At 43.9% G+C, this 19,964-nt stretch overlaps 1 protein-coding gene and 1 long non-coding RNA gene across 2 annotated transcripts; both read left to right on the forward strand.

The window, feature by feature from the left end:
• Positions 1 to 385: 385 nt before the first annotated feature.
• LOC135400115 (uncharacterized) lies at positions 386 to 2,208 on the forward strand. The gene is made up of 3 exons (XR_010424526.1): positions 386 to 475; positions 1,659 to 1,735; positions 2,133 to 2,208. It is a non-coding gene; the product is annotated as an uncharacterized LOC135400115 (long non-coding RNA).
• A 2,036-nt stretch (positions 2,209 to 4,244) lies between these two features.
• LOC135400649 (neprilysin-21-like) lies at positions 4,245 to 19,806 on the forward strand. The gene is made up of 17 exons (XM_064632479.1): positions 4,245 to 4,320; positions 6,598 to 6,666; positions 7,288 to 7,440; positions 7,525 to 7,608; positions 8,117 to 8,319; positions 9,060 to 9,239; positions 10,744 to 10,785; positions 12,383 to 12,513; positions 13,057 to 13,291; positions 14,480 to 14,557; positions 15,154 to 15,269; positions 16,415 to 16,473; positions 16,900 to 16,951; positions 17,836 to 17,903; positions 18,448 to 18,584; positions 19,355 to 19,417; positions 19,771 to 19,806. Exons 1-17 carry the CDS (start codon positions 4,245 to 4,247, stop codon positions 19,804 to 19,806), a joined length of 1,782 nt encoding a protein of 593 aa, XP_064488549.1.
• Positions 19,807 to 19,964: the final 158 nt, after the last annotated feature.

Genomic DNA, 19,964 nt, shown 5'->3' on the forward strand with positions numbered 1-19,964 from the left:
ATATTACGAGGAATAAGTTAACAGGTCCATCTCGCCCGCAAATGTAAAGTCTGCTATTTGCTTCGGCGGGCGCACGCTTCGATCGGTCGCTCGTATACTGATGATGTTGCGAAAACAATCACGTCTGCACGTTTTTAAACGAAACACGCGGACCGGATTCCCGTCACTCCGGAGTCTGCCGAGCCGTATGACCCCTCTCAATTCCATGATAACATACATTATCCAATGTCGGAAAAATACCTCTATGACAGCAGTGTCTGTTATACCGGAGTATACAGACCTGAATATACAAGATTCCACCATTAGAGTACGCAATTTTTTGGCACATTCTTTACTCTCTCACTTCGTTTTTTCTGCAAACGTATTTCAGGCAATGCAAGAGACAGGCCAGAAAGCTTCATCGAAGACGACGTCTCAGTTTCCAAGTTTGGCGGAATACACTGGAGACAAGCTCTTCTTTCTTTCTGCTGGCATTGTAAGATGATACCACAATTTATGGCTAACGAATGCCTGGTGGAAGTTTTCTGTGTCTAGTTTAGTTTCTGAAAAAGGTGTCTTTCGCTGTCCTGGCAGCAACCTGCTCGCGAGGACCGGTGTGTACCTAAGAGCCTTCGAAAAACCAAGGGAAAACCGTAGAGATCCCAAATGCGTGTCTCAATGGCCGTCTATCAGATGACGCAAAAACGGTGCAGCAGTAGTATAGAGGGTAACCCAAATGGTTACATAAAAACAAACAAGAGTCAAGTGCGTAAATACACACTATACCGAAAAGTGACGCGCAGCTGGGTGAAAGAGAACTCGAATGTGAAACGCGGGTTGCAGAAACGACAAACGAATGTTTCGTACAGTTCATCGACCTTCTTTATTACTAATCAGGTCCATCCATATTCTCAACCTTCTCTTCCTGTTCATATTGCAATCAAAACAATAAGCACCGTGTTCTCGCAGGCCGTATTCTTAAACGGTCCTCTTCTTGACACCCCACCTCGACTCAGAGAAAGGGGAAAGAAGCACCCCTTTACTTCCACCGGGCTTCAAGGGAACATCTGCACAACCATGGGGTACAAGAGAAGAGTGCAGTTCAAGTAAATTTTCGAAGGGCCAAGCCCATCTCAAGTGCACGGTTGTCTCGAGGATACGCTACGATAGTTTGCCTCCGCCAAGGGGAAGGTTTGGATAAATCACGTGACGAAGTGCGTGCCCAATCACGAGGCAGCAATAAGGCGGTGTTCCTAACCAGCATGGTTATCCGCGTGGGCACACAAGAAGAAGAAACCACCTGAAGCTTCGTGACCTTGACCTGTTTGTCCTTGTTCCCTTAATTCGGAGATGGACCAATGAGAGCGTTCCAGGACCAATAGGGGAGAGTGGGAACAAGGGGCTGCACAGATGGCTGAACTACTTGCATAGCATATACGGTCATTAGTATTGTGACAGGCCAGCCAAACTGCCACTCTGCTGGGGCGGGCAACACGTGTGCCTCCAGAAACCGAATGACCGTTGACATGAAAGTGGATCAGCAGTAATCGTGTTTAGCTTGTTGCTGCTGAACAGCAACGCCATGCCCTTTTACAACTTTTCTCCAAGAATATGAACTGTTTACCGCTTCTTCCTTGATGCTGAATTGCAGAACCTTCTCATTCTTTCTCTTTACTTAGGGGATGTGCCTGTACATGCGTGATCTGAAACTCCGTTTTCCGGATCGAACAAAGCAATACAGCTCAGCACAGGAGAGGTGAGATTTATCTATCTTCTTGGTTTCGGGTCCAGTTACAAGTCAAAGATGACTTAGTTCCAAGTTTTGATATTTTGTTTTTCCACGCATTGATATTGAATGTCAGTTACAGAATGTGAAAACAATTTATGCGCTGTTTGAGCACAAACACAGCAGAAATCAACAGTGGTCTCATTCTGCACACTGCATGAGACGCATGTTTACGCATTTTATATAACGCATTTTATGCATGCGTTCTATGAGTTGCAATGCCCTTCGTAACTTTCCACGTTCGATCCTGCATGTCAAATGTAGGGCTGTATTACGCTTACGCATGCATGATCTTGTTGACGCTGCTACGATTTGATCTGTGTGCGCGCACTTTTACAGATGTAAAGTATGCTCGATCATGTTTCAGGATCAACTTCCCGCTTGGGAACATGAAGGAATTCAGCGACGCCTTTGGCTGCAAAAGTAGTGACTACATGAATTTCCCCGCCCAAAATAAGTCGTGTTCTTACTGGTGATATCGCACAACTTTCAAGCAAGAGGTAATAAAGAATTGACAACAAAAATCCGAGCTGTTGCAATGTCTTCCGCATTTGATGCATATGAGACTACCACTATGACGAAGTATGCACGTAGGGAAATACAGGGTGTCTTTTCTTAGGCGATACAGATTTTTGTCATAGAAAAACTATCGCATAGAAAAACTATCGCAAAAACTATCGCATATCAGTGTTAGAGAAGATCCGAAGATGCGCATTGAACGAAATAAAGAAAAAAATGGTGTTCCTTCACGATTTTTTTGCGGACGATCTACCGAACGGATTTTTGTTCTGAAAACGGCTACGATATCAGGTCACCGAAAGGAACGTATGTTCTCATTGGGACAACTTCGTATCTCTTATAATTAAAAAGTTATTTAACAATTTTTAGGTAATTAGTGACTTGGCGGTTGAGTAACAGATGGCCAAGAACGTCCGCCGGCCCAGAGATTATAGAAGTGAAAACAGCATGTCTATAGCTTTTGTAGTGGCCTGTGTAGTTTTTTAATGAAAAATTTGTATCACCTAAAAAAAGACACCCTGTATACATTTGAAGGGAAGTATTTAAAATCCACCACTAAATGGCCTTGGATTGTTTGAATTCCCAGCTGCCGCGGAACGAGAAATCATTTTCGCTTTCCAACTCTGACATGCTTGCATGTCTCCGCTCCGCGTCTTCCAGACGGCTAGCATTTTCCAAAATGCGTGCTATCATTGGCAGAGAGTGACGTTTTCTCGTCTTAAAGTGCTTCTACGGACTAAATCTCGTGTCTTCAAAATCCTACCAAACCTATATGTTACTGGAATCTTCTTGTCTTACTTGACCTTCCTGCAAAATATTTTGGCTCTACGTGACGCGAGAGCTACAGAAAATGAATTTTTAGTTTTGAGAACTGTGAGGTCATGTTAGGCTCCGACGGAGCGCCAGCCTCTCATCCGGCAACATCATTGCCTTTCGCGTCTTCCGGGGAGCGCACTTGTTGCTCTTCGTTAGCGGTGTCCCACGTGACATATCATCCGACCGCTCCGAGCTTCGAGAAAACACAAAGGAGGGAGAAGACATATCTCCCATTTTCCGCTCAAGATTTCGATCAGCCTCACATGACTTCTCCACCACGTCACGCTCCCCGCACGCCGGCGTCGTTGCTAGGAGACGAGTGCCCTCTCCAGGGCATGACATCATTACAATTTGTGGGCTTATGATTACGTCACTCACTCCTCGCGTCGTTCCATTCCGCGACGCCTCGTGACACCCCTTGCATCCCGCCAATGGACAACCGACATTCTCCCCCATCTATGCTTAGCGATCCAACGCTCCCTTTCTTCATGCCACATAACACCTCTCGCCAAGATGCTGCCTTAATTCATTGAATGCGACTCGATGTGGCGTTACTGTTTGAGACAAGTTGACTCTCCCAGATGCTGTCACTGTGGTGCTCTAGGGGATCTGGAGCACATCCTTCTTCATTGCCCACATTGTCAACCTTCCTGAACCGCACTCTCCGGGTCTCTTAGTCAGCTCTCTCTCGCCCCTCCTCTACGTATACGTATCGAAATTCATTGGTCCTTGGCCGAATACAGCCCACCAACACTCTGCACTCAAAGCTGTTTTGACGTTTTCGGACACAATAGGACTTCCATCCTGATTGGAAAGAGCTCATTATTCCATTCCCCACATCAGCAGCAACAATGGGGTAGAGTATCACCCCTGCCAATGAAACTTATTTACTTATAGTTAATAGATTACTTAGTTTACAGTGAAACAATATAGTGATGCACACTTTTAGCATTGAACCTGTTAGATTGGGCTTGGCCAGCTGATCTGCCATTTCAGTAATCCGTACAACGAGAAACAAGAGCGTAAATATTAAAGGAACAGCTGGCGCTTCCGACAGTTGACATTAAACGTTTGCATTGTTGTAAGGCCAAGCAGCAGCCAGGAAAATCAGTGTAAGGGACGGTCCCGACGTTTCACCCGCTTGATGGATTTTGTAATGCTGTTTGGTCTATCACTCCTTGTTATAGTCGCTGCAGTATGGACAATTCCTTACGCTGTTGGTACGTATAAGCTTTGGAGTTCCACGTACTGAAGTATAGTATCAAACGTGAGAAGTTGGTAGTTTGACCATATTTGTAGTCTTAAAAGCAGCCGTCTGGTCCCAAGACAGAAGTTAGAGGGAAAATACTGTCGTGTTATTTCGCGTGATCTTTAAGATCGCTACGCAGGGTTCTGCAACTTAATTTTATAGCAAACAACCTCTTCCCCCACGACACAACGTTGAGCAGCTCCTGACGCCGATTCGCCTCCTTTCTTAGTATTGTGTTTCAATTGCAATGTATTTTTCTTATTGTTACCCCTATGTAGATACCTTTAATGTTTAAATGTCGATTACACTGCACTTCTCTCTCTCGCTCCAATTTGACCCCCGTACATGGCGTCCAAACTAATCTGCATCGGAGCCTTAAAAAAAGAAAAAAACACACGGTGCGTCATAAGCGAATGAAAACTGTAGAATATTGTCAGAAGTCACGTGTCCTAACATCTCTATTTTTCTTTTACAAATCAATCAATTAATCGCGTGTTCTAATAGCCTGTATATTTTCGTGGTTGTTGATTAATTATTTAGGTGCAGCTAATTAGCTTCATGAACGAACTTTTTAATCATTCGTCTTAGGGCCGACATGTGAACTGCAAAGTTACACAGCGTGTCGAAAAACACCCATCGCAATAAACCATTTCAGAAAAAAATCCCATAACGCTTAGCGTTGCTTTGAACTATTTGAACTTGCTGATAATTAAGGAGAAGAAGGTATCCAAGGCTGTTTCGGTTCCTCCTCCTCTCGGCCGATTATCCACATGGTGTCAAGGTCAGCGAAAACGAAACGTGAACGACAGTTTCCCTTCTTCATACCAGTGATGTCCCGGGATTCAACGCCGGCAGAAGGAGCAGTGGGATTTTCTGAAATGCTCTATTGTTTTGCTACAGCGTGCGCCTTCCGTTGGAGTTTTTTCCGTCTTCCTTTTCCTGGTATGAAATAACGCGCGCGAAATCTGCAAGCGATATTCAAGTCCGGGATCAGCCGAAGGTCGCTCCTCAGCAGATAACTGATGTAATGGTACTTGGGTACGCTCCATAGTTCTGAAATCGAGGCGCGCGCATAGGTGCGATCTAGAGTCACTAAATAAGCTTCGCTTCAGAGTATGGACACTGAGGTCCAAGGAAGAGCAGGAGCGCCATCTTGTTTCCGCACCACACCGGTACCATCCCCAGTTGAGGATCAAAGACGGCTAACGTAATGCTCCCTGTGGGATAGAGAAGCGTGTATGATTGTTGCGCGATAATCCATGTATTGTCAACCAGAGCGTCCCGAAGATGTCAAGGTGAGCTCAAGGCCGTCAACTGCTGCTTATAAACGAAAGGAACATTTCACCAGCGCACGATAGATGACATCGTGCGCTAAAGTGCGCAGTGCGGGTGCGCGTGGGTATCGCGAAACAAGATGGCGCATGCTCGCTCTTGGAACTCAGTGTCGATACTCTGAAGCGTAGCTTATTTAGTGACTCTAGTGCGATCGGCTTGTGTCACGTGGTACAATTTCGAATTGCGCGCGGGTTCTTTCTTAAAGGAACTCCACGGAAGGCGTACGCCGTAGGAAATTGCGATTGGTGTTTCTCCGACACGCTCTACAAGTCCCCTATTCATATCTCAGCCCTTCGACGAATAATTCAAAAGTTAGCTAATCATTCAATGAGCCACCATGCAAAACACAATATATTAGAACACGTGATTCCTCACAATATTCTGCGGTTTTCAGTCGCTTATGGTACACTGTGTTTTTTTACACCCCTGTGCCCGTTAACTTAGACATCATATATAATGCCAAAGTGAAGCTGATGCTCAAAGGCTTCAGTGTAGACCTCTCCCTGCTTGTAAACAAATGACGTCATAGTGTTCGACAGCGCCACCAATTTGGTAGAGTTGAACTATACGCTCAAAGCTAGGGGCGAACAAGGTCGCGCCAGAAAGCCATGGTCTTGATAAGATTACGATGGTCTCCGAAGAGGACGCGACCTTCGGTCCTATTTTTCTTTCACTAGAAGGCAGCGAACAAGGGGTAATTCGTGGAACCTCACCCTCCCCTTCCGATTTGTTTCGGTCTTAGTCTATCTACCAACGTAATTATGACCTTTCTCGGGTAGGGATCTATTAACAATGGGAACTGTCGTGTCTCTCTGTGTGTCCTGCTATTTGTCCATCTGAAAATAGAAACCGAAAGTAACCCCACTGCAAATGGGCACAAGCCAGCTTGTCTTCTTCTACATTTATCGTCTAGAATGCATCAACACTGGAGTTGGAAGTTCAGAAACACATCACTGCAAGACGGACGCTTGCAAGAAAATCGGTGAGATATTGTCCAGTGCCGCATCATACACGTACACCGATCTCTTGACGACAATGCTCTACAACCTACAACGACGTCATTGTGAGCTTCCGTCGCTATATATACATAGCTAGGCTAAGGCGTGAGGTTCCTTTACTGCGGCGTCAACCATCGGTTACCCGTCAGCATACGGAGGTAGCGCCGTACAGCCGCGCCCAATCGACGCAAAGTAGGCGCACGCAGACCGTTAGGTGACATTGCGTTCGGCGCGTGCGCAGCGTACAACTATTATTTCCTTGCGCGCGCAAAGCTAGGAGCTAACTCTCATGGCGATCACGTCGATGTTGCGTTGGATCTAAATAATCTACAACGTCAAAACTTAACATCGTTTACATCGTTTGCGATCTATATTTCGTAGGTGCTAGTGTACATTTTAAGAATGAGTCTCACGAGTATTATTCCAAATAAAATGAACAAAGTCGAGTCTTTACACAAAACGCTTAAACAATGGGCGAGAGCAAGCTTGATCCATCTGATACGTCAGTTACCTGAATTTCGATTAGTGTGGATTTCGACCTTGCGCGTTTACTTTATATTTCCTACTATTACGTTACACGTTGTTTTTCCCATTGTTCCCCTCAGAGCGGCTCTTCAAAGAAGCAATAAACAAAGAAGTCGAGCCTTGTGCCGACTTCTACGGGCACGTGTGCGGAACGTGGATTGAGAACTCAACCCATCTGCCGGGTGGTGTGAAATATCAGAATACTGAAGATTCGTTTTGGAAACAGCTAAATGGTAAGACGCGTCCATAAGGCAATTACAAAAGTCATCTTCGTCTTCCATTTTGTGTTCCAAATTTTACGGGCGCTTCTTTTGAAGGACTGCTCGAAGACGTGGATGCGAACGAGAAGCCGAAGTACTTCAAGAAGGCTACTCGAGCATACGAAATTTGCATGTGTGAAGGTATGTTCTCCATGTCGCATACCTCCATGTATATTGTGGATCTGTGGGAGCAATGATAAACACATTTCCGCTAGTTAAGTCACATGAATTATATTCGGTGTCGTTCATTTGTACCGAGCTACTTATGATACATTATGTGTGAACAATGTGCTGTAACCTATTCGGCACAGTCCTCGATTTCTACACGACGATGCATAGGCAGTGGAAAGAGAATCCACATCTGTCAAGCATTCTCCCTTCAAGCGGTCATATCGCTTCTTTGTGTTTGTCATCATTACGCAAAGGTGCTGGAAGTGTAGGAACTCAACAGCAGCTGCTTTTGACAGAAGTGCACATTTATACTGAATGTGTTTTGATTCATTCTTCGTTTTCGGATGTTGCCTAAAAATCGCTGTTAAAGTTGAGTTTAAAAGATGCGAAATACACTTGCTAGATGTGAGATGAACAGTTAATAGTGTAGTGTTAGAATATCTTGCACCTCCTTCTTCCCCTGACCTTCCTATTACAGATGTGGAGAGTGACCACAAAGACGAGCTTAACAACATGCTGTCGAGTATGGGCATCCAGAAGTGGCCTATCACATCTGAGGAAGATACCTCCCCATCTTGGAATGATCTGTTCGTCAAAGTTCACAACCAGTTGGGGTTGACGGCGGTGATGAATATAAAAGTGGAACCCGACAAAAAGAATTCAACATTACACGCCATTACAGTAAGATAAAAAATTATTTTCTCTTCTTGTTTTCTTTTCTGTTTTATATATCTCACTTCTTTTCTGTCTCTCTTGCTACATCTGGTGCTATCTTAAAATAGTTTGAAACGAAACTTGGTTACTTCTACACAAAAAATTTGCAGTGTATTAAATTAGTTCAATTCCTCACGGTACATACGATCTGAAGAGAAAAAAAGCGGAAATCAGAAAACAAAAGCTCTATACCCACCGCTTTTTCTTTTATTTATTTATTTATTTATTTTTGTTTTGTTTTTTTGTTTTTTGCAAATTCCTCGCCACATCATTCAAGCACTGCGTGCGAATCCGCAGCATTTTGTAACAGCCTTGCACACATGATTTCGAATGCATTAAGACTGCACTGTTTACCTGTATCTGCATAGTACACCAACAGTAAAAACGGGTGTTTTTAGACAGAAAATATGTGCTCAACACGACAAATTTTGAGTATACGGATTTGTGGAAATAAGAGCAACCAGTCACTTTGCCATTCGTTCTGCAAGATATGAAAACATAAAAGTGGCATGAACTTTCGTATGTGCAAAAATCTTCAGATGTATCACTTAACCAACAATCGTATTCCTAAAAATAAATATCGCTGGTTCATTTGCTGACGTATAAGCTCAAACATTACGCGGTCACGTGGCCCCACTACGTCTTGATGCGCTCTTTTCATTAAGTTGATAAGATGAGTGTCTCTATTCTTCGGGCATCTGTTGCAGCTAAGACCTCCGAGTTTCGGGTTTGGCGACTACACTTGGCATGAGCAACGACAGTTTTGGACAAAATACAGGGAATACATAAAGAACTTCATGAAAAAGTATGAGCCATCTCTCACAGACGAAGAAGAAATCAGCTCCACAGTGGAGGACATTATCAGGTTTGAGAAGGGACTTTTTAAGGTACGTTTGCCGATATCGGTCCTTGATATTCCTTCTTACATATTGCAACAAAACTGTATTCCCATCAGTATCCATATAAAAAAGATGGCGCAACTTAGAACGTCATACTAGCATATATTAAAAGGGCGCCGACGTCACATATAACATGCCTCGAAACCATGTCCCAGCTGTCAAGCTGGAGCTTCCACCAGGAGCCCCAGCTTCCATCAGATTCCATCAGGGAAACTTCATCAGGTGTTCCATCAGGAGCCACCACGCAAATTATTTCGCTGCGCTGTGTATGGTCAGTGCGTCGTCAAATTTACAGAAACACGTGACAAGGTACCCTTTCGACAGACGACCCCTCGAGTGACGTCGGCAGATTCCGACGCCTTTCTTCGTTTTTGCTTTATTCTTAGTTCACGTGCTTGTACCCACTTCCGTTGCCCCTGGTCTACATCACGAGTCGCATGATCACGCTAGGGGATTGCTGACGTCACAAAGTATCCTCCTCCTTTCCTCGTTTCGTTACACGGTTGAGGGAGGGCCCTAGAGGGAAATGTCGTCTCGGAATCGAGGTTTAGAAGAAGCCGAAGCAGCACACCACCTTGCCAGTATTGGTCCAATATTAGGTCAGGATGTTGTGGTGGTTCAGTGGTTAGCGTGCTGGCCATGTCACGTCGAGACTGGGAGGTACCCGGGTTCGAATCCCGGTGCCGGCTGTGCTGCCTGGGGTTTTTCCTGGGTTTTCCTCAGACGCTTTCAGACATATGTCGGCACAGTTCCCTTAGAAGTCGGCCCAGGACGCACATTCCCCCAGGGCGTGAGTCGTGACGTTGCCCACATACGTGAGGCCGACAACGGCAAGCCCTATCACCACCACCACCACCACCACGTTGGTAGTGTATTCGTCGTTTTATTTGCGCGCAGCCTGTGACGCGATGCTCGTCATCTACACGTTCTTTCATAGACTTTTTTTTTTCATAAAAAGTACATGTTTTTAAATGTGTGCAGCACAGAGACCTCGCGCTCGTTGTATATTTTGCAGGAGTTCGTTTTATGTGTTTCAGAACACACCGTAAGAGAAATATATCGGAGTCCACTACACAGCTACTAAGTGCATATTGATAATTGCAGCCAGCCCCTACATACGCTCGATACTATCACGTTAGCGTTATAGTGCGTTGAACATAGTCTTCTGGAATACGAATTGGGAGTCGGGGGTTTCGTCTATATTTCGATATTTTCGAAGCTCGTTGAAGAGCGCGAGACAGCCCAAACTATATACCTGCAGCTTTACCTCGTAGCATGTACGGCGTGTTTGCCACAGATAAAGGTGCCTCCTCCTTTACTTTCCCGATGGTGTCTAATCCATTCCCTTTGTAGACGTGCAATAAGCTTTATAACTAGCATAGGCAAACTGCGCTATCGTTGTCGTATTAATATATACTTTTTGTATGTATCCACTTTGGCTTATTCTGATGTGTGAAGCTCCATGCATTATCCTTTTTCTTCTACCTCCCAGGCATCTTCTCCTTTCTGGATTGATCCGGAGCCAGAGAAGTCTGTGAGTATTACTGGTGTCGCTTATAATAAAACGCGAAAGCCGAAAGAAAGAACGGCGATTTACGTTACGATCACAAGGTTCAAAGGAATCAAGGGCAAAGAGTTACTAATATTCACACAGTATGCTACTGAGTTTGAGAAGCGAGTAGTGGTCAACAATATCATGTGTACCTATGGGTTATGTATGCGCATGTAACCTGCGCAAAGCGCTGTCTGGAGAATTCCATCAAACGAGCCAAGCATGCAATCCACTTGCGCCTGTTCGCTTTCGCGGTGTGTCCATGATCTCGTGGTTCAGAGCACGCATTATACTGCTAAGCAGAATTTCCATCTACATGGAACGCAGGTGTAAGGCATAGAAAATTAACCCTCGCGAATTGTTTTCCTATTATATCTGGACAGGGAAACACCAAAGGATATTCTGTTATGTCAGAATTGAGAGTGCTGTCTGCCCATCCCACAACGATTGGACAACTTCAAGAGCAAATCCCACAAGTAAGCACATAATCCCCTTTATTCCTGGCTCAAACGTGTCTTTCGCAGCAAATGCGGAAGTTTATAAACTTTCCACACGAATTTTTTCATTCGACATTCGATTATCTACACTGAACACGTCTGTTGTGGTAACAGCTTATACTTAGGGTTTCGCATTTTCAGCATTTGCCGAAAAATGCTGGGAAACACCCGCCGAGTTACTTTGAGAATCTGGCATATTCCGGAAACCTCCGAATTGCATACGGTGCCACATGCCGAAAATGCCGGTACCCGATTGCATGCTTGTTTTCTTTTTTTTCTTCTTCTTCTTCTTCTTTTTCTTCCTCCAGGGCATCCCGCTTTTGTTTTTCCGTTTGTCGTTTTCGTTTCTGGGTGGAATGCAGAAAAGACCGAACCTCAGAGCTGCCAGTCCCTAGTTCACGGAAACCCTTCCTCTTTAACATTTTTGTCAGATGGTTATGGGGGTTCCAGTACACCTGGGGTACTGGATTCCTGGGGCATTGGGTTCCAGCACGTGGGGGTGCTGGGGTACTGAAGCAATATGAATTATTTGCGTTCTGTTCTCCTACTGAGCTGCCCTCCTTCCACGCGTTGTTCGTGTATAGCTCCCGGGATTATAGTCTACCGGAAGTATAGCTATAGAAAACCGGAATTGCTTCTCAATTTACGTGATATTTGAGACGTCGGTGTCTTTCGACCTTTTCCCAGTAAATAAATACACTAGACACGTCAAATACGTCATGCCTACCTTTAGCCAAATACTTCTTTTTACCTAGACGTACTGATACAGTACAACAGTAAATGATTTTGTAAATGTGTTAACAGAATACGTCCAATAGACTTTTTTAGGCCGCATAATAAAATTGATGGTGAATTATTTGTTTCGCTTCTCACTTCATGCACCGTAGTATTCTAGGTAGAATGATGTTCATGTGAAATGACGTGTGCGTCTTGTGCGTGTGCCGCTATTTGTGCTCCTATCGTGTCTACCGCCTCCTTGGGATAGGAGGGCTGTCGCTATTATTTAGATACGTAAGATAATATAACTTAACATGGTAACCCTGGTAACCCACGGTAACATAGTTTGGTAACCCTCGATGTAGGTGCCATGGCTATCCATCTTCGAACAGATATTTGCCGCTGCCAATGTAACCGTGAGCAACGAGAGTAGTCTAGCACTTGAAGATTCCATCTACTACTTGGCATTCTACAATGTCTTGAACTCCACGAAGAGGTACACCACTCTCTTTCCTCGTATAGAGAAGTTCCATCGAACAAATTTATTCTGTATTTCTCCGTGCGTGTTACAATGCAATATGTCAGCAGAGTTACAAACAGAAAAATAATGTGAGCATTTGCGGCTATTGCCTTCTTAATTAATGTTCTCACATTTTAGCTTTAGAGCAAGTAGTACAAATGTGAAAGGTGTGAATGCGGGCGAACGCTGTCCCTGTATGCCTAGCCATCGTTCTGCATTAGCGCTACTTGCAGACTTCTTTTTTCTTCTCTCTTTTTTTGTCACTTTTCATTTTTACCCTCACTCATTACAATTGTATGTATCATTAATTTCAAGGCTCTTCATTAGTGGCAGAATGAATTTTTCTGGTAGGGGACATGATTTGCCTTGTAAAAGAAAATAAGGAGATGTTGGTCCCGAGCCTCCCGGGACTGGCTACTCCAGGACGCGTTATTCAGAAAAGAAGAGAGGGAAACTATACAAATCAATTCACTTTCGAATGGGACATGATATTGTTTTTCTCTGTTCTCTTTCCTCTAGCTCCGTCGTAAGCAACTATTTTGGTTGGCGAAGCCTTCAGGAAGTTGCTCCTCTCCTAAACGCCGACTACGAAAATTATACGCTCAATTTTAGTGGAGAGACGAAACAGAATTCAGTGAAAGGACAGCGGTGGAAGAGGTGCATTGATATGTTGGCTGGACGAAACGGAATTGCAAAGCACCTTATGGGGCGCCTTCACGTAGATGAATATCTCTCAGGGGAAGCAAAGGGCAAGGTGAGAATTTGAAACACTAAAGATCACTTTATAAGAACATACGCTGAAACCCCACGGTTTCGTAAGTGATCATTTATGTAGTCTCCAGAAGCGATGTGTTTTGGGCTGTTTAAAAGTCATCACGTTTTACGTTTCATGATAGCTGATGATGATGGTGGTGGTGATAAATTAGAGTTCGATGGCATAAAACCATATATGGTTATGATGCACCAAACAACCACACACACACACCATAAATGGGGTGACTATATGGGGGTTAGTCACCGCCGATGTGGCGATACACTACCCCATTGCTCTTGTGGACGGGATCAGAAACGGATGATGATAATGGAAAGGTGTCCTATTAGAGTTTGTGCATTGGTCCAGTGCTGGAGAGGAACAGCAGGTGCACTGGTGATCGTGAATGGGAAAATTTGCCACCTGGATTCTGACCCATCACCTCAATGCCCATTACAGGAATGAATGCAATCTAAATGGCAAAGGTCAGCTAGACGGAGGTCAGCTCGCTTATCCAAAAAAAAGAAAAGGATAAAAAATACGGAAAGAAGGGAAGGAAAAGAAAAAGGAAAAGAAAAGGAGGAACAGAAATACACAAAAATAAAACTGAAAAATCACACACACGGTCCCACAAGGCGTCGACGAGGTTCTAAGCGTGGAGAAAGAGCAGGATCGCAGTGGTGGCGGCCCACTGGGTCGACTGAAGAACGAGACTCAGTAAGGGTAACCAGTGTTATAGTGCCGCAGCCAAGTGGGGATACACGACGACAGAGGGCGTCACGGTGCAGAAGGTGTTGCCGGCAGTGTAGGATGCGTCTGATTACTGCTTATATGTCACTCCAATAGAGGAATATGTGCGACATCCCGGTGTTCCGCAAACTTTGGTCCCAAGCTGTAACAACAGAATTACGTGTTTGTTGTTTTCCGCAACCGCTTGATTGTTGCTTTGACGGCAACTATTTGATGGCACGCTTATATGTTCCAAGCATTTCATCCGCTTTCCGTCCATAGGTTGTCACAGCGTATGGTGAAATAAAGGCGTCCTATAAAGATCAACTTGCAGCAAACAAATGGCTTAGCCGCGATACAAGAGGGAACGTGACGGCAAAAGCAAGTACTGATATTTCTTATCTTCATTTTGAATACATTATCAGTGGTAATTACCAGTACACAATTTTATACGATTTACAGGTGAAGAAGATGCAACTTAAAATCGCGTACGAAGAAAAACTCAAACAGGACGAGTATATGGAAAAGCTGTACGAATTGGTATGGAGATAGTATGCCATTTGAACGACGATTATTTCTGGTTGGTTGATTGGTAAAAAAAAAGAAAAATATGGAACTAATACAACTAGATTACTAAATGACTCATACTGCCACATAACTGAGAAATTCCAACATTGAGCGACTAGGTACATTATCGTAAGTAGGGGAAGTAGGAGTATAAGGAAAGCAACAAAATGCTTACTTTTCAGAAACCTCCTGAAACGAGGATGGTGTTTACAATTTGCGTTTCGAACCAGGTTACAGGCTACTGTGTTGATGTTGATGTTGGGAGGGGATGAAAGGGAAAGATACAGGATACGAATTACAGGGTACTACAAAGCAGGCTACGTTATTGTTGGATAGCTGCATGTAACGCTGCATTATGGTGCAAAATTAACTGCGTCATTGTACTGTTTTGGTAAAGGCACAAGGTAGGAGGTCCCCGTACCTGCCGAATATATGTCTGATTGTGAAGAAGCAACTGTAGGCTGGACGCTCTCCAGACACCTAGTTATTACTCTCTGGCTAGCTGTCCTCTAAGGCTTACAGGTGCGGTATTTCGTTTTGTTTATCTAACTGCATTATCCTTATCCTAGACCGGCGATATCGAGCAAGGAACAAAGCTGATAGAAGTCATCAAAGGATTTAGACATAACAATGTGATAACCAACCTGAAGTTGTTAAATGAGCCGTACAACAGGAAGAAAGACTTGTAAGTCCACTTGGCATGTACTATCAGTCTATGGCTCTAGATTCAGAGCACTGTACCGAAATATACTTATATTGTACAGCAATATGTATATAATAAGAAATCACCCTCTGCGGTCGCACCGGGCAGTGTCAAGCGTCAACCAGCGCGGGGACAGTAGAATATTTTGTTACTGAATCAGATGCCTCCTCTTTTTTTTTCGTTTTACTTTCTCTTTTTCTTATCTTTTTTTCTTTGTCTACTGTGGGTTGCACAAGAAAGAGGGAAAGAGCTAGCGTTCTGGCACAGTAATGACCGTATTTGACGCGTAGCGCGCAAGAGAGAGTCTTTGATTGCACACCCTCTAGAAACTCCTCAACTCTTTCAGAGAGCCTGTAAGAGAATAAGAGAGGTTGACTTGATGGGAGTGCAGATCGGGTGGCTTTCTCATGGGCGCTCGCCACGCTGCCCTTACGTCACGCTGTGCTCCTCACGTGACCTCAGCAGAACCTGGCACCCCTCCAACGTGTCACCACACTGCACAAGGCGTATAGTTACACATTGCTTAAATTGGTTTCTGCAGTGATAAGACGCCATTCACAATATGTTGTATTATCCCTCCTAATACCGCGTGCGTGTAATCACATGAGGGACATCCCAACGGAACATTAAAGCGTATAAGAAAAGTAATAAAAACTGCTCACAAGGCAGGAGTTCCGCTGCGTGAAATGTTAAAACTTCGCAAGGTGCTGGAATGTTGGGATTGTATTTAGCAGACGGCACCGTCTTTTTCTGTTTGTGTGTGTGTCTGTTTTCGTTTCTGCTACGGAATATTTCGTGGCACGATATTCCCCATGCTTTGCAGTGCACGAAGAGACATCATGGTGAGCGCTAGGGCTTACGTGGCGACAGAGCGCTGCAATGCTTTTTTCATCTTCCGGTAGAATATTCAAGGTCAATGTGACTCAGATAGACTGATCATGCTTCCGGATAGCAACTTATAGTTCAGGAAACCATCACTCACGGATCATTCTTAGGCATATGAGCACACTGTCATCAAAACAATTACATTTTCTCTTTAGCATTACCGCTTTTGCCTCAATATCTCCAATGCCTATATGACATGTTATATGAGCAGTGACAAGGCACAACCCAATTACTTCTTACAGTGACTACGTGGACCCAGCCATTGTAGATGGGAAGTACATCTGCGAGGACAATGCCTTTTGTAAGCGTAACTACATCTCAGAAATACGAAAGAAACAATAAGTTCCACCTCTTCCACCTCATGCACCAAAATATGAGTGATATAATGAAAACCTTTTGACTTTAAGGCAAGTGATAGTCATCTTCACGATAAGATACATGATAGTTTTGGTTCATTTATTATTTCTTCAAGTACATCGAAATTTCTCGATTTATTTTGAACCTAGTGCTTATTAGCGGAGAGGAGGTTCACTGAACTGATAATACAGTCTTTCTTCGGGTGTATCCAAATCTTCGCGTGGTAATCTTTTTACTTTTTTAGCATTTCATGTCACTGAATTTGCATTCTTACTGTCCACCGCTGTGCTATGTTTCGCAGAAAATGTTAGTTGTGATGCTATGAGTAACTCTCTCAAATTCTTTTTCGTGTGTTGTCGCTTAATTTCAGACCAGCTATCGGGAGCACTCCAGTTTCCATTCTACGCCGATGACGTACCACAGTAAGTACGACAGTCACACACAACGGGACTGCAGGACAGTTCACATTTTCGTATTCAGAAAACTGAATAGCGCGATGAAAAATCGAGACGTTCGCAACGCAAGCGATGATATTAGCGGTATACGCAGAATGCCGTGGTCGAATTCAACGAAGAAAATCTTAACGAACAAAATGGAGGATGTGAAATTGGAGTTGGCCGTCGGCTGCCGTCTTTATCTCTAAAGGGCGTAGTAGGGAAGGGAAGGTGCCATGTAATATTCAGTGAATGAATTGGATTCGACTGGAAATAAAAATAGAGTGAATAGAACAAGGTGGAGGAGAATAAGAAGGATACGACTACAGACGACGCCTAAAAGCGTGGTTTGTACACCGGTGATAGGTGCAAGCTGGTGTAGCTGTCCGAGTGAAACGAGGCTCCTACGGACCTGTCGGCATTGTGGGACCACACACTACTACTAATACTGTGTTCGTCTTCTTGCGGAGTACTTGCACTCCACCCGTCTAGTGACGGGTCTCTGGAAATGCTGCCCCAGTGCCCAATGTGCAATAGGGCACTGTACCGCCTCAGCGGCGGTGAATCGCCCACCTCATCATCATCCAATGTATGTGTGTGTGTGGGAATACTCAGCATTATTACCAGCACTACTACCGCTCATCAGCAGGACTACTGAGAGAATGTAGTTCAAACGTCACGTAGTTCAAGCCATAATGCTAAGTGTGAAATAAAAGGTTATATGTGTGTTCTGTTTTCTCCAATGGAGGGGGAGGGAGGAAGGTTCGCGCCACATCCAGGCGAAAAATATAGATGGTTGCCAGTCTATAGACAAACTCCCAAGCCGCTTTTTCATAGTATTGTAAACGTTGATAATAATCCATTCCACACAGGGAAGTGCTTATGGGACTTCTGGGTTGCAACGTGGCATCAAAAATGCAAAGTGGATTAGACTATAAGGGTATGTATTCGGTCATTTGCTTTTAATTGCTGATATCTATACAACAAATATTGCTGCGAAACAAGTGGTGACCAGTGCTTATTTGTTGAAGCCGAGCCATTTCAGGAAGTAACATCCTACATAGGATGGAACACTGAGAACCATCACTGAGCCAGGGAATTAGTCACCTACATCTGTCATCTTACGACATGATGCGTACTTTAAGGTGCATACTTAATTTGTTTGCATTTTTGTTTGCGTGGCAGAAATAAATCATTTGGAAGAAGAGTGTCCATATGAAATGAATATATAATTTTATTTGTAACTGGATAGTACTTCGGAAGGAACGAGTTATTCTTGTGAGCATTTAATACTGTACTCAAATACTTTTCAATGCTGAGTATTTAGTAATCTACCTTGTTACTTCTTTTGCCCTGCACTCAATGGCTTAACTTAAATATAGGCTTACTTTTTCGAGCATCTTGTACAAGCCTCCAATTTTGGAGTCTTGGTTGGTCCATACACTTACAGTACTATCTTTCTATTAATACTGTATTGCTTGCAGGTGGTTTCTTTGAAGCGGATGGTTTCATGCGCGAAGAGAGTTTCTGGTCAACGGAGTCAACCAACGCGCACAAGGAAAAGTTAGCCTGCTTTTCGAAGCAGTATCAGAATATTACCGATGGCTACCGAGTCAAATCCGTGAGTGCATCAACGATCCTACAAATCGGTAATTTGCGAGTTGCCAATGGGGCTAGACCGAACTTAATGGAATTTGCGTGCGAACATTCTGCAAATCCAGAGTGTAAAATGTAATTGCAAGACCTCTGCATCCTGAATGGCGCACCATCGTATCGTTATCAACCTCTGAAGAGCGCCACGAGCACAAAAACCGTGGTTATTTACTTTCATACATTTTTTCCCCTTACAAAAGCGCTGTTAGGGCCAGCACATATCATACTCTGCAGACTAATTTTATAATCCATACTCAAGCTCTACGCTTCTGCATTTGGTTGCACGTTCGGAACCACTGACCGTACATAACGAAAAGGAAAAAAAGTCCGTACCTTTGGCGATTGTGGCAAAACGCATTTTAATGTGGTAGCTTTATGGGGGCCACCGCTGGCAGTAAGATTTTGGCGAAACTTCTTTTCTGAAATGCTGTGGAATTTGCATTGAAAACCTTTCAATGGTTTGTGAAATCATCTATTTTTTTCTGTTTTTTTATTGCTTCCATGGTGGTTACACAATTTGGGGGCACCGCAAACACATCTGACGATCACGTGACCCTATAATGTCACGAAAGGACCTCCACGGTGATTAGTCTTATATAAACCCCTTTTTAAAAACGGGAAAATAGGGAACTCCTAGGGAAAATCTAATTTTCGAAAGCGTTGCTAAGGGACCACCGAGTGCGAATGGGTGCGAATGACACGTTGCGTGAATCACCCTTTTTGTCTCTTTCCTCACAGGTAACAAGTATCACCGTTCGAAACGATGAGCTAGATAATGCAGGCCTGCAAGCAGCCTACTGGGTACGTGCATAAATGACCCCCGATTAGGGTCACCACAAAGCTTCTACCATGCTGGTTCTACGGTGTACACACGTATTTTTTGTAATCGCTCTAAATGGGTAGTTTTACCGAATCGTATTACGGAATCGTTCATTTAGCAGTGATGGCATGAGAACCACGAGATAATGCACAATATCCCATTAGCGGTTCATGGTAAAAACTGTCGGTGGTTTCGTGGATACATGTCTAACAGCAGTTCGGGTTTTCTTGTCGTCGAACCAGTATTTGCATGCATATATTCTATTATTTATATTACGAGGAACAAGTTAACAGGTCCACTTCATGTGCAAATTTAAAGTCTGTTATTTGCTTAGGTGGCCGCACGCTTCGATCTGTCGCTCGTATACTGATGACATTTGCACGTTTTTCAACGAAACAGGCAAAATATTCGAGTTAGCGAAACACGAGAATCGGATCCCCCGTCTCTCTGGGCTATGACCCACTCTCAAGGTGGGCATAACATAAATTATACGCTTGCGGAGAAATACCTCTGCGACGGTAGTTTCTG

Source organism: Ornithodoros turicata, chromosome 7, assembly GCF_037126465.1.
Source record: "Ornithodoros turicata isolate Travis chromosome 7, ASM3712646v1, whole genome shotgun sequence".
In the NCBI taxonomy this organism is placed as follows: Eukaryota; Metazoa; Arthropoda; class Arachnida; order Ixodida; family Argasidae; genus Ornithodoros; species Ornithodoros turicata.

Excerpts from the sequence above, each read along its gene's own strand:
- LOC135400649 (XM_064632479.1), top strand. The coding sequence starts at position 4,245 with ATGGATTTTGTAATGCTGTTTGGTCTATCACTCCTTGTTATAGTCGCT. Across the intron at positions 6,667-7,287 it reads GGACGCTTGCAAGAAAATCG|AGCGGCTCTTCAAAGAAGCA; the intron begins GTGAGATATTGT and ends TGTTCCCCTCAG. Across the intron at positions 17,904-18,447 it reads AAGTGGATTAGACTATAAGG|GTGGTTTCTTTGAAGCGGAT; the intron begins GTATGTATTCGG and ends TATTGCTTGCAG.